Source organism: Aegilops tauschii, chromosome 6, assembly GCF_002575655.3.
Source record: "Aegilops tauschii subsp. strangulata cultivar AL8/78 chromosome 6, Aet v6.0, whole genome shotgun sequence".
NCBI lineage: Eukaryota > Viridiplantae > Streptophyta > Magnoliopsida > Poales > Poaceae > Aegilops > Aegilops tauschii.
In genome coordinates, this window is record NC_053040.3 from 494,687,644 (window position 1) to 494,702,099 (window position 14,456).

The window sequence follows — 14,456 nt, forward strand, 5'->3', positions numbered from 1 at the left end:
CCATCGCACGAAAGAAAAGCAATGTGTCGTCTGCAAACAAAAGATGAGAAATATCTAGGGCTCTTCTGCAAAATTTTAACGCCTCCAATCCATCCTCCCGAATTGCTTTATGTAATAATGCAAACAAACCATCAACCACAAAAAGAAATTAGGGAGACAATGGGTCATCTTGGCAAAGGCCCCGTGTATGGGTAAACTGGGTCAAGAACTTCCCATTAAATTTAACAGTATTTGACGGTTTTAACACACTCCATGATACGGTCAACCTATATAGCAGAGAATCCCCATTTCAAAAGAGACTTTTCCAAGAAATCCTAGTCAACGTGATTATAGGCCTTCGAGAGGTCCAACTTATACACTCAATGGCAATAATTGTGCTATCAGTGATAAGTCTCCCTGGTATAAAAGCACTTTGATTTTCTGATATAAGATCCGATAGTAATGGACGAAGCCGGTAACCAAACATTTCGACAGAATTTTATATATCACGTTAGACAAACAAATACGTCTAAAATCCTTTAGGTCAGTTGGTGAAGATACCTTAGGTATTAGAACAATAGACGTGTCATTAATTCCAGGTGGCATAGAACCGGTCGCAAAAAAATCCAACACTGCCGCCATAATTTCTTCCTTCAACACTTGCCGGTTACGCTGGAAAAACCCTCGCCCGAAAACCATCCGGTCTGGATGCCTTGATGGGTCCAATTTGGAACAACGCATCAGACACCTCCTTCTCTGTAAAGGGGTTATTAAGAATATCATTCATTTGCTGCGTCACTTTAGACTCGATGCATCCCAACAGAGCGTCCGCAGACAAAGTAGAGTCCTTGGTGTAAAGTTCTTGGAAATAAGAATTTGCCATCCGTTCCATGTCACTCAGAACTGTACACCACGTGCCATCATTTTTTTGAAGGCGGCGAATATGATTTTTTCCTTGCTGTCCACACCGCTTTTCTATGAAAATACTGGGTATTCCGGTCGCCCTCTTCAACCATGTGATTCGTGACCTCTGAAGCCACAACATCTCTTCTCGGTGGAGAAGTTCATCCGGGACATACATTTTCTCTCTAATCAATGATCTTTCTGCATTATTTAAATGCATATCTTCCAGTTGTGCGTGCAAGACTTCAATCTGCTTTGTAACCTGACCGGTGTGCTCCTTACTCCAGTCCCGTAACTCCTTCATCACGTCTTTTAAATTCGAAGCAACCTCACCAAGATTCCCTGCACATTTCTTTGACCAGGCTTGCACGATTACACCAGGAAGGGCCGCATGTCTTTCCCACATGATTTCGTACCGTCCGCCACCTCCTCGACGTTTGTCGGCTTTTGGCGCTTCGACCTGAACCAACAATGGAGAGCGGTCTGAAGCCGAAGATACCAGGTGGCGCGCACGAGCGTCCGGAAACAAATCTGTCCATGCCTCAGTCCGCGCAAACTCTATGCAAGCGCACTTGGAACATTCCTATTACCAAACTGATTGTTGTTGTATGTAAAGGGCACACCTAGGAAACCAATATCCATCAACTCACACACTTGCAAGCAATTAATCACGAAACTCCTCCACGTCTGACTCTTTCTCTAATACGGAGTACCAGAGATCATACCCCATGCGTTGCGATGGGCGGGGACATGTTGCAGTTATTTCAATGAGACACTTCTCCAATATCGGCTTGTGGAAATAGGTTCTCCAATATCCACATGTAGTAGAGCTATAGCCAAATGAAACAAAATGGTTCTTATGTGGCTCACAGGAGGAACCAAAACAAAAAAGGTTTCTTATCTGGCCGTGGGCATGTGGAAATAGGTTCTCCAAACCAAAATATTTTGAATAGTGAATAACGATGGAGTGCAATTCCTTATGCCAAAGTTGAAATAAAAAATCATTTAAACAAGAAAATATAAAATTGCAACGTTCGCCTATTACAGTTATGATGAACCTAAATTAGAAGAAGAGAAAGCAACCAAAAGAAGTGAAATACCACATTCCATCCAGGGTTCTTGTCTTTAAGGCCATTAATCTGACGAAGCAAATCTGGACGCAACAGGGGCACTCATCATATATATCATCACCAGTTCATTTTGCCGACCTCGGGCAGATTGGTCTCAAATGCCTTGACAAGGTTCCCCATGAAGGTCCGCGACGCTACGGTCAAGTTCACCATCCTCTCCCTGTAATCTTTGAACACCTTCTTCACCATCGAGACATCAGCGGCCTCGCCCTCACCATGGGAGGGGAAGATCTTCTTCCTGTCCACCTCGGCGCACTTGTGCAGTTGCTCCAGCGACGCGTTGGCCTCGGCCTGCAGGTAGTCGAACAGCTCGCGCTTCTTGCTGTCGCGCTCCGGGTCCAGGTAGTAGCCGTACGCGTGCGCCCACCGCAGCACCCGCCGGCCATAGACGATCTCCTTGTACGCCTCCATCACGAACTCAAGCTCAGTCACCGCCTTGACGCCGGCCGCCGCGGCCATCTCCTCGAGCTCCGACCTCTCCAGCTTGTCCATGTCCTGATGCGCCTTCTCCAGCGACTTGAGGTTGCCCGCCCACCGCTCGTAGTGGAACAGGTACCTGTCCAGCGACGCCCTGGCCTGCCGCGCTGTCGCCTCCTCCTTGGTCTCCACGGCGGCCTTGCTGCCGGTGGCGTCCCTCCTCGGCCGGTAGATGTCGCCCTCGCAGGCGTAGTGCTCCTGCGTCCCCGCCGGCTTGAAGCAGAGCCAGCAGAAGTGGTGGCCGCAGGGACAGCTCATGTGGTTGCAGCCATTGTTCTTCTCGATCGCGCGCCGGCACTTTGGGCAGACCTTAGTGTTGGCCAGCATCCAGTTCGCCGTCTCCGAGTCGGACTTGTTCTTCGCCAGCCACGCGCGCACCGTGCCGCACGACACCGGCCGGTGGGCCTCCTCGCCGCAGCTCCAGCAGAAGCCGTGCCTGCACTTGCAGAACACGTCCGTGGCGTCGTAGCCGGTGCAGCCTACGAACTCGACGGCGTGGGAGCAGCCGGCGCCAGGGCACCACTTGATCCGGCCACCGCTCTCCTCCACATACGACCGGAGCGCGAACCGTGCGTACCGCTCCCTGTCGGCGGCCCCGGCGACCGCGTCGATGAGGCCACGGACGACGGCGGCGGAGCAGGCCGGGTCCGGGCACCGCAGCGAGAGGCACCGGGGGCCGTCCCCGACGGCGGCGCCGACATACCCGCGCCAGCAGCCGCTGCAGTAGAAGTGGGAGGAGCACGACGCCGATCTCGTCGCACCTGCGGGGTACCGGTCGAAGCAGATGGCACAGATGAGCGGCCTGGGGCTGAGCGCCGTGGCAACGACGGGGGCGCCGCCGCCCGACGGCAGGCCGGCGGAGTCGCGGACGCGGCGGTCGTCCGAGAACCAGTCGTCCTGGAGGTTAGAGGGCATCCACTTGTATCGCCGGAGGAGCAAGGCCGCGAAGGCCGGCGGGATCGAGAGGACCTCGGCGATGCCGGCCGTGTCATCCGCCTGCCGTTTGAGGACGTCGTCCTCGGTTAGGACGACGTACGTCACTGGGGCGACGTGGACCCTTGTTTCCTCCGCGTCGCTCATGTATTCATCATCGTCGTAGACGCCGCCGCTGTCATCATCGTCGTCGTATTCATAGATGCAATCCTCGCCGTCATCCTCCATCTCCATGCAGTCGCTGTCTATTTCGCGTCTCTTGTTGCAGGAGCTCTGGCCGTCTCTTTCGCCTCTCTTGTTGCAGGAGCTCTCGCCGTCGACGCTATTGTAGCCGGATGCCATCCGCGCCGCCGGCTAGTGGCCTAGGGAAGCCCGCCCGTTCTTGACGAGGGTTTAGGGTAACCCTAGCGCACGTCGCCTAACCAATCTATGCTGCTTGACTTTCTCAAACTACTTTTTATATCCTCTAACCACTTTATGCCTTATTTAAGGACAAATCCTTTATCCCCAGTTTAAATCTGGGTGTCGCCTGACAAAAAAATACTAAGAATTTCTTATTATACTGATTGAACACGACAAATTCTTGCCCGTCGATAAGTACCTTGTTTTTAGGGGTGGACGTCGATACGTACCTGACGTTCGCTGTGGGAGACGTTCGGTACGATACTTTCCCCAGAACGAACGTTTTGTCGTTTGGTTGGACAACCTACCAGCCCGAACGCTCGTGTCAGCAGCAGCCAACTCTTCTAGGCCTTCTCGCCCAATACAATCAAAAGCAAAAAAGTTACAAATTGTCCAAAGCCAGACTGGGGGGAGCAACTACTTAACGAGCGCTCCTTCGGGAGCCTCGCAACGATCAGCGCCACTTGGCGCGCTCTTAGCCATTCGTCACGTGTCGCGCTCTGGACGCTTCCTTCGGATTTTGTTTTTTTATTTTTCCGCATGAGTTCTCGGCTTTTAAATGGTTTTTTTTTTCGGGTTTTTTCGACGTTTTGGTTTTTCCCCGGTCTTTCTTAGCTTTTCGATCAAAAACAAATTTTCGAAAAAAATAATTTTGCGCGAAAACAACGCGTTTTCTTTTTTTCCCTTTCGCGAAAGTCATGATTTTTCTTCCGCGAGAGTCACGGCCGTGCCTTTCAGAAACGAAAAAAAACGCGTTTTTTGTTTTTTTTTTCGCGAGAGTCACGGTTTTGCTTCCACGAGAGGCACGGTTGTGCTTTCGCGAGAGTCACGGCCGTGCCTCTCGGAAAGGGAAAAACAAAACGCGTTTTCTATTATTTTTTTCTTTCGTGAGAGTCACGGTTTTGCTTCCGCGAAAGGCACGGTTGTGCTTTCGCGAAAGTCACGGCCGTGCCTCTAGGAAAGAGAAAAAATACGCGTTTTCTGTTTTTTTATCTTTCACGAGAGTCAGGGTTTTACTTTCGCGAGAGTCACGGCCGTGCCTCTCGGAAACGGAAAAAAAACGCGTTTTCTATTTTTTTCCTTCCACGAGAGTCACAGTTTTGCTTCCACGAGAGGCACGGTTGTGATTTCGCGAGACGCACGGACATGCCTCTTTCGGAAAGGGAAAAAAACTGTGCTCCCGGTTCGGTTTTTTCGCCCGGTTTTTTCGTCTGGTTTTTTCGTGAAAAAAAAGGTTCGTCAAAACCTATCAACATGGGATATAGTTTTGAAGATCTCGACGCGAGGAATCCAATGGTGAAAACGGTTTGAGATTTGGACGCACGGTTTAAGAGATAAAACATTGTGAATAAACGGATCTACGAAAAAAGGGAAAACTCCCCGGTTGCGACAAGTGGCGCGCTGCATGTGCACCACTTGTCGCGACCTGAGAAAGTGGAGTGTTCTTTGCAACGAGTACTCCTTAATTAGTGATTTCGCAGACTGGGCATGCAACCACGAGACAGAAAAGGCCGATACTTTTCCCGCAAAAAAGGCAGATACTAAACACACACAAAAATGAAGAAAAACCAACTGAAAAAACTATACAAATAAAAATGCCAGAAATATCTACAAATTGCCATGCATATTTGCACTTGCTAAACTACCACACAAATACCTTGCAAGTCGACCATCGACTCGCTACTGACCCCGATCTCGTATGACAGCGGAAGAAAGTCAAAAATTGCTAGAAGCATTTTCTTTCCTATGGGATAAAAAAAAAGATTTGGAACTATTGAGTGGTGTAGGTATCCATCTTAGCAAATAGAGATACCGAGGCCCACCAACCTACTACTTGTTGGTTTGGTGGGGAAACAGGAGTGGGTATGAGGGCTTCTTTCACTTTTTTAGGATCCGGGCTGACACTTTTTCTGTTCAGTTGCAAGTATCGCAACTAGATCACCTTTTTATTTCGCTCAGCTGCAAATCCACTCTCGACACGCAACTAAGTATGTAGTTGTTTTTGTCCTAGTTGTGAATCTACAACCAGCTCACAACTGGTCTCCGTCCACGCCTGACTTTTTTTTTTGCCTTAGTTGCAAGTCCACTCTCGACTTGGTACCTAGCCCGACCTCATTTTCTACCTCAGTTGCAAGTCCACCCTCGACTTGCAACTAGTACGGAAGTTTTTTGTCCAGTTGCAAGGCCACCATCATCGACTCACAATGGGCTTGATGTTAGGCCCGACTCTTTTTTTTGACTTAGTTGCAAATCGATCCTCGACTCGCAACCGAGCCCAACCCCTTTTCTGCCTCAGTTCTAGGTCTAACATCGACTCACAACTAGGCCCAATTTTTTTATCCCAGTTGCAAGTCCACCGTCGACTCATAACTTGGCCCGATCATGTTTTTTGTCTTATTTGAAAGTTACCCTCCCCTCAAAAAAAAGTTGAAAGTCACCCTCAACTTGCCACTGGGCCCAGCAAGTTTTTTTTGCTTAAGCTGCCACTCTATCCTCGACTCGCAACTAGGCCCAAAGTTTTTCTGTCCCAGTTGCAAGTCCACCGTCGACTCGTAAATGGGCCTGTGACGCCCCCGATTCAATCGTACACTAATCATGCACGCAAACGTGTACGATTAAGATCAGGGACTCACGGGAAGATATCACAACATAACTCTAAAACATAAATAAGTCATACGAATAGATAAACTTCCCTGCAGGGGTGCACCACATAACCCAACACGCTCGATCCCATTTGGCCGGACACACTTTCCTGGGTCATGCCCGGCCTCGGAAGATCAACACGTCGCAGCCCCACCTAGGCTCAACAGAGAGGTCAACACGCCGGTCTAAATCCTATGCGCGCAGGGGTCTGGGCCCATCGCCCATTGCACACCTGCACGTTGCGAGGGCGGCCGAAAGTAGACCTAGCCTAGCAGGCGTTCCAGTCCAATCCGGCGCGCGCCGCTCCGTCGCTGACGTCAAGAAGAGCTTCGGCTGATACCACGACGCCGGGATACCCATAACTACTCCCGCGTAGATGGTTAGTGCGTATAGACCAAATGGCCAGACTCAGATCAAATACCAAGATCTCGTTAAGCGTGTTCAGTATCTGCGAACGCCGACCAGGGCCAGGCCCACCTCTCTCCTAGGTGGTCTCAACCTGCCCTGTCGCTCCGCCACAAAGTAACAGTCGGGGGCCGTCAGGAACCCAGGCCCACCTCTACCGGGGTGGAGCCACCTGTCCTTTCAGCCCCCTCATCAGAATCACTTGCGGGTACTCAACGAGCCGACCCGACTTTAGTCACCACATGTGTCATGTATATAATGTATATAGTATATACCCGTGATCACCTCCCAAAGTGATCACGGCCCAGTAGTATAGCATGGCAGACGGACAAGAGTGTAGGGCCACTGATGGAACACTAGCATCCTATACTAAGCAGTAGGATAGCAGGTAAGGGTAACAACTGTAGTAACAATGACAGGCTATGCATCAGGATAGGATTAACGGAAAGCAGTAACATGCTACACTACTCTAATGCAAGCAGTATAGAGAAGAATAGGCGATATCTGGTGATCAAGGGGGGGCTTGCCTGGTTGCTCTAGCAAGTAGGAGGGGTCGTCAACTCCGTAGTCGAACTGGGTAGCAGCAGCGTCGGTCTCGTAGTCTACTGGAGAAGGAGAGGGGGAAGAAACAGTAAATACGGAGCAAATAAAGCATCACAAAACATAAGGAGGCAAAACGCGGTGCTAGGTATGCCCTAACGCGGTAGTAAGTGATACCGGCGAAGGGGGGAAACATCCGGGAAAATATCCCCGGTGTTTCACGTTTTCGGACAGATGAACCGGATGTGAAATGTTGCAGGTTCACTATGCTAGGGACGCGTGGCGGACGAACGGACTGCGTATTCAGATTCGTCTCGTCGTTCTGAGCAACTTTCATGTACAAAGTTTTTTCATCCGAGCTACGGATTATTTTATATTAATTTTTAAAGATTTAAATCATTTTTAGGATTTATTTAATTAATTTAATCAACATTATCCAGAATAGTAAAAGATGACGTCAGCATGACATCATGCCGACGTCAGCAGTCAACTGTGCAGTTGACTGGGTCAACTACGTGTGGGTCCCGCATGTCATACACTAGACTAACTAATCATGATTAATTAGTTTAGTTAATTGATTAAGTTAATCAAACTCAATTAATTAAGTTAATTAATTAATATATTTTTTATATTTTTTTATTCTTTTTTTTAACGTTTTAGGGGCGGGCCCCCCTGTCATTGGGCCAGGGGCCTTAACGGGTTCGGGCGCTGGGCAACGAGCGCCGTTGCAGGCGAGGCACCCATCGGGCGGACCCGAGGCGACGAGGCGGCGAACCCGGTCGGCGACCACGGCCACGGTGGAGCGAGACGGGCACGCGCGGCTGGGCGCCGGTGGGTGCGGCCAGGGCGCGGAGGGAGTGGAGCAGGCGCAGGGGGAGAAGAACTCCGGACGCGGCCACGGGAGGTCGCGGGCGCAACGAGCGCGTCCCCGGAGCGAGGCAGGGCGTGTCCCCGGAGCGAGGCAGGGCGCGCGTGCGAGGACCCGGCCACGGTGGGCGCGCGCGTAGACGATGGCGGGGTGAGGCCAGCACAGGGAGGAGGCCGCGGCCCCGGGGCGGTAGAGGGCGCGGGACGACGGGCACGGCCGGTCGGTGTCGCCCGTGTCCAGGGCGCGGCCCGCCCGCGGTGAGCGCGGGGCCGGAGCGCGCGGGGCGCGGCGATGGTCGCGGGGCGAGGGAGTGCGAGGAGAGGGGGCGGGAGCTCACAGAGGAGGAGTAGAGTCAGGGCAGCGGGCGCGCGAGGAGGGCGAGGGGGACGAGCAGCGGAGAGGATGCAGGCCGACGGGGTGGCTCCGGTGTCGTGGCCTCCGGTGAGCTCCTCGGGCGGCGGCGCATCCAGATCGGGGAAGAGGGGAGGCGAGGCGGTCCGGTGATGGGGGGTTGAGGATGAGGCGGCGAGGTCAGGGCGACGGCATCGAGGCGCGGTCGTCGGCCCGATCTCGATCCAGAACTGGATCGAAGGGAGGGGGAGAGAGCGAGTGGGGGTGCGGGTGGTTGGTTAGGGTTTCGGGTGAGTGGATAAGGGGAGTGGGGGGAGTGCGCGGCAGGGTCGGCCGGCCTGGCGGCCTGGTGGGCCAAAGCCCAATTGGCCGGGGGGTTTCTTTTCATTTTTTTTTTTGTGTTTCTTTTCTGTTTTATTTTAGTTACATTTTATTTTAGTTTTATAAAATGCCAAGTGAGTATCTAAATTAGTATTACTAATTAGTCCACTGCCACAATTAACTTGGCACCTAAAATAAAATATTTTGTAATTGTTTAGTATTTAAAGTATTTAAATAATAGTTTTGCTACTGTTTTATTACCATTTGAATATTTGAACATTTTATAAAAGTGTGGTTCTCCACCATAATTACCTACGCATTATTTGGCACAACCCGAACATTTTAGTTTTAAAATTTGAAAACTTTTGTTGATTGCCTTTTATTCAATTTTGAATTTGAATTGGTTTTTGAACTAATGCGGGATTAACTACAGTGACAGAGGTGACGTGGCATCAATAGCTGGGAATTACTGTAGTCTAATTGCTACTGTTTCATAACTAGGTTCCAATTAGGCCCGGCCAATTTTTTTGCCTTAGTTGTGAAGTCACACTCAAATTGCAACTCGGACCAACCATTTTTTCCTCCCTTACTTGCAAGTCCTCCCTTGAGTCACAACTGGACCGAAGGTTTTATTTGCCCACTCAACCTGGAACGTCTATCTTTCTACTTGAGCAAATAACTTGCTAGTTGGTTTTGTTCTTTTTCAATGCTAAACATAATTACACATGTGTATGAGTTTTTTTGTTCTCTCCAAGAGAAAACAAAAACCTTAGAATGTATATTTGACACAAAAACAAAATAGTATGTAGTTTTTTTCTCCCTGCTCTCTGTCACATTTTTTGATTTTCTATTCTGCAAACCTAAACATTTGAATTTTCCATCACCCTAAGGCGTATTTTCCGTTTTTCGAATTTGCCGTAAACATTTTTTGAGTCCATGAAAATTTTTTCATATATGTTTTTCTGGATTCATGACCATTTTTGGAATTTTATGAACATTTTTCTAATTTCTGAACAATTTACGAATACGTGAGCATGTATCAAATTCGTAAACATTTTTTGAATTTGCTGCTAACACGTTTTGAATTTGTGAAAAAAATTCGAATTCCAAACAATTTTAAAACCACAAACATTTTGAATACATGATTTTTTTGGTTTTCTGACTAGTTTTTATTTTTCTCTTCTATATTATTTATTTATTTTTGAGAAATTTCCGCATGTGTTTCAAAAAATTCAGTGTATATTGCTAAAAGGTTTATTGGAACAGAAGTTCACTGTATATAAAAAAGTTCAATGTATGTTAAAAAAAGTTAGTCATACTTCAATTTTTTTTCAGTGTGTATTTGAAAAAAATGTCATCCTATATGTGTGTTTAAAAAAATTCACCGTGTATGAAAAAATATTCGGTGTGTATTTAACAAATGAGCAACATATATTAGAACAATGTTTATAATAAAGAAAACCATACAAAAGATTACACAATTGGAAGAAAACCAGAAGAAAAACTAAACCTGAAAAAGAAAAAATAATACAAATTGTACTACTACGTGCGCTAGGCTACAGGCGGTAGCGGCTAGGCCCATTGGAGCACACTGTGGCTAACTGTACTTTTAGTTAGGCTGGGCTTGGACCCCAAAAGAAAACAAGAAAAAGGCCACAAACAGGTGATGCCATGAAACATAGTTATGTCACATTTCCCTCAAAAAAAAACATAGTTATGTCACATCCTAGACGCACTCTTTTCTATTTCAGTCAAAAAAAGCTGACACGCAATAGGTCACGACTCAAACTCTTTTCTAAATGTGAAAACTTTCTTCTCAATTATCTGTTTTCGATTCCGTTTGCACCAAGGTTTTGGATCCCAAGTGGACTTTTTTTCTCGCGGGGCAGCGGAATTCTCGGTTACCACGGTAACCAGGAAATACCGGAAAAATTTCGTACCGAGTTTAAAATTTGAATTGAAATTTAGTTTTTTTTTTATCATGCTATATGTTGTTTCGGTCCTACAGACCCCTTTTCCTGCCTTGAGATCAAGGTGTCGAATCCCGCCGTGGCCTTAGTTTTATTGCCCGTCTCCCTTTTTACACTGAAAAAGGGTGCAAAAAAGTGAATACACAAGACTCGAACCCGCGACCGCACTAATCGATGGGGAAGCACACGCAAACCGGTAGGCCACTCTGCCCATGCGTCTTTACAGAGTTCCTGCCTTATTTAACCCGACTCTGAATGTTTATATTCAAAAAGCTGCGAATTTTTTTGGTCGGTACATAGATTTCTCGTGGGGTAACGAGAAACTCGGTAACCGCCCGGTATCCGAATTTTTCGCTCGGTACCCAAAACCATGGTTTGCACTGCTACGTTTCTTACGACGAGATCTACAAAACTACTTCCTCCGTTTCTAAATATAAGTCTTTATAGATATTCCACTACAAACTACATACGGATATATATAGACATATTTTAGAGTGTAGATTCACTTATTTTGCTCTGTATGTAGTCCATACTGAAATCTCTATAAAGACTTACATTTAGGAACGGAGGGAGTAGATGCATACGCTATGATATATTTTTGGATTGCGATAACGTGTGATCGTTCGGTATACTGGGACAGATCCGAATGATTGATTAATTTTCTTCTTCTTTCTTAGCTAATCAAGCATCCAATCACGTTCTTACTAGATACTGGGACAGATCCTCCAGCGCGTCACGCATCACCTCGTCCTTCATCGTCTCCGTCATCCCGTCAAGCTTCCTGAGGAGAGCGCTGACCCTGGCAACGCACCTCTGGATGTCGTGGCACTCCTTCTCGTTCTGCTTAACCGTCTCCACGACCTCCTTGATCTTGAGTGCGATTTCAACGATCTTCCCCACACTGCCCAATGCAATGTGTCAGCCATCTTACATTCTTACTCTTGCACGGTTGACTGCAACAACAATAATCTTCAAGACTATGTGAAGGAAAGGCATCAGATGCTGATCTTATGAGCTGATGATATGGACAAACCATTCTCGTATTGTCATATTTTCATCATAAGAATCAAATTAACTAGTCAAACAGGCACTGAGCTTATTTCCTCTTTGCCTTCGCTTCGCACCTCTACCTCCTTTGAGCAGGCAGAGGAAGCGATACCTGCCTGGTCTGCTAGCTATCCGCTCAGTCAGCACCCCGAAGTCTGCTCCGATCGACCCACACACTATATTAGTCGAACAATTTATGTCGTTAGTCGAAGAAGGAATCAGTGAAGACACGTGTTAATGACATATTACTAAGGCTGGCTGTCAGACCGTGACAACAGTTTTGAAATAAAACTAGGATTACTGAGTCTCCGGTCTTCACATAGAGAAGAAGGAAAAACAAAGCAGATCGATCTGAATGTTCAGCAGAACACAGTTTCATAGGGCACATGCATGAAAAAATGGCCCTGATTAATTTTGGCTGCAGATATGATGGTGCGATGCTACAAGCCTACAACTACAACATGATATAGCTCTACTATGAGAAACTAAAATTTTCTGCAACTAATACATGCAAATTAACATTTCAAATGATCCTGACAAAGAGTGGTCATCCTAGGTTATTTTTGTTTTGGCAAACATAATCATAGGATATCTTCTTTGGTTTCTCAACGACCAGCTCGTTCAGTCAAGCAAAGAAATGCAGTGAAGACAAGCAACAGCATCCAGCTGGAAGGGAAAGGAGGTGGATACATATATGGCTATATGCACATGGGATGGGACGTATAATATTGGAAGCAGAGACCGAGATCGAGTTGACCTGAGCCACCTGGTAGCTATCGAGAGCAGCGCCTGTTTTGATCATCAGTGCACAATAATTGGACAGGGGAAGCGTTTCTGAAGGGAAAGTGACCCTCTTTTCACCATGACTTTTGTAAGCAAGCAGGCAATGACCTGCAGACAAATCAATCAGTTTCTTTGGCAATGACTAAAGAAAATAGCAGACTTGGCAATAATGTTAACCATTTGGCCTGACCCTCGGTGATATCCATCAGCCTTTGTCCACCTCGAGTTGTGGCCTGGGTAAACAGCAGCCAATCATCGGCAAATAACAAATGGGAAATCCATGGTGTGTGGATCCCCACTCTGATTCCCTTCACAAAATAGTGAGGACCTGTGTACTTGAGGAGAGATGACAGGCCTTCAGGAGACATCGGATCACCTTGATGAATTCCACGTGACGGAGAGAAAACCTCCGAGAGATGTCCATTCACCCTCACAGGGAGCTTCACTGATTCGACACACACCAAAACCTCCTGAAAACCCAACTTGAGCATGATACTTCCGAGATACGGCCACTCGACCCGGTCATATGCCTTCACCATACCAAGCTTGACGCCCCATTTTGCCCTTCTTTCTCGTAGTGAATACACTCATAAGCAATCAGCACGTTATCGGTGATCAACCGATCAGGGACAAAAGTCGATTCCTCTTGTAAGATGATGTCATTCTAAGAATAGTAAAGTTCCAGGCATCATTTTTACTTTATTCTGTTTTTTCTCCCAATTTCCATTTGAAGCTGCAAATTTCGTTCTGCATCTGTGTAGAGCAATGTTTTAAATAGCGGGCTATGGAAAATAGCGGCAGGCCTCCAAATCAGTTATAGCGGAGCTATAGCGGGCTATTTGTGAAGGCGACCATTTAGCGGCATCCTGTTGAAGCTATAGCCGGCTATTTAAAACTGTGTTATAGAGTGTAAGCCAGAGGTAGGAAATACCATTTGCACCACTGAACAAATTGGGACGAATGATTATGTAGGCGAATGGAATGTCAAGGCACCTTGTGTTGTGGATACAGATGATCACTGGGCCAAGGATAAACCCTGACGGTGGCACAATATCGCTCAGCACTGTGGTAGGACTCCGTGTTTTCAAATTCATATCATTCTTAATTACTCTGTCAAGATTTTATAAGTTAGTTACTCCCCCGTTTCTAAATATAAGTCTTTTAAAAGATTTCACTATAGACTACTCTCTATGTCCCATAATATAAGAGTGTTTTTGACACTAATATAAGAGCGAAACGCTCTTATATTATGGGACGGAGAGAGTACATACCAAGCAAAATAAGTGAACTTATACTCTAAAAGGCGTATATATACATCTGAATGTAGTCTTTATAGTGGAATCTCTAGAAAGACATATATATTTAGGAACGGAGGGAGTAGAAAGTAATGCATGTAGTCTTGAACAGATCAAAAGATGAAATAGTGCATTGTATGAGCTATTTATCTATGAACTCAATACACTCTTACTTAATTTAACTATATGTCATTCTTGTAAATATAAACATGAAATCTTACATTCTTAAAGAATGGCCTGACGGGCCATCTGTGGCTCCAGAGTTGTACATCTTTCTTGCAATCAGCCCACAGTTGCGAGTGGGAGGGGGCTGATTGGTTGAAAACAACATTGTTGCGGTGCTTCCATAGATGCCAGCAAAACACAAGGATGAAACCCTGAAAGTGCTTCATGGCTTGTGTTGTCGGAT

At 47.1% G+C, this 14,456-nt stretch overlaps 1 protein-coding gene across 1 annotated transcript; it reads right to left on the reverse strand.

Annotated features, from left to right (window-relative positions):
* Positions 1–1,741: 1,741 nt before the first annotated feature.
* On the reverse strand, positions 1,742–3,764 carry LOC109787274 (probable E3 ubiquitin-protein ligase ARI10). Its single transcript, XM_020345830.3, has one exon. It carries the CDS (start codon positions 3,762–3,764, stop codon positions 2,070–2,072), a length of 1,695 nt encoding a protein of 564 aa, XP_020201419.1. The 3' UTR covers positions 1,742–2,069.
* Between the last annotated feature and the right edge of the window lie 10,692 nt (positions 3,765–14,456).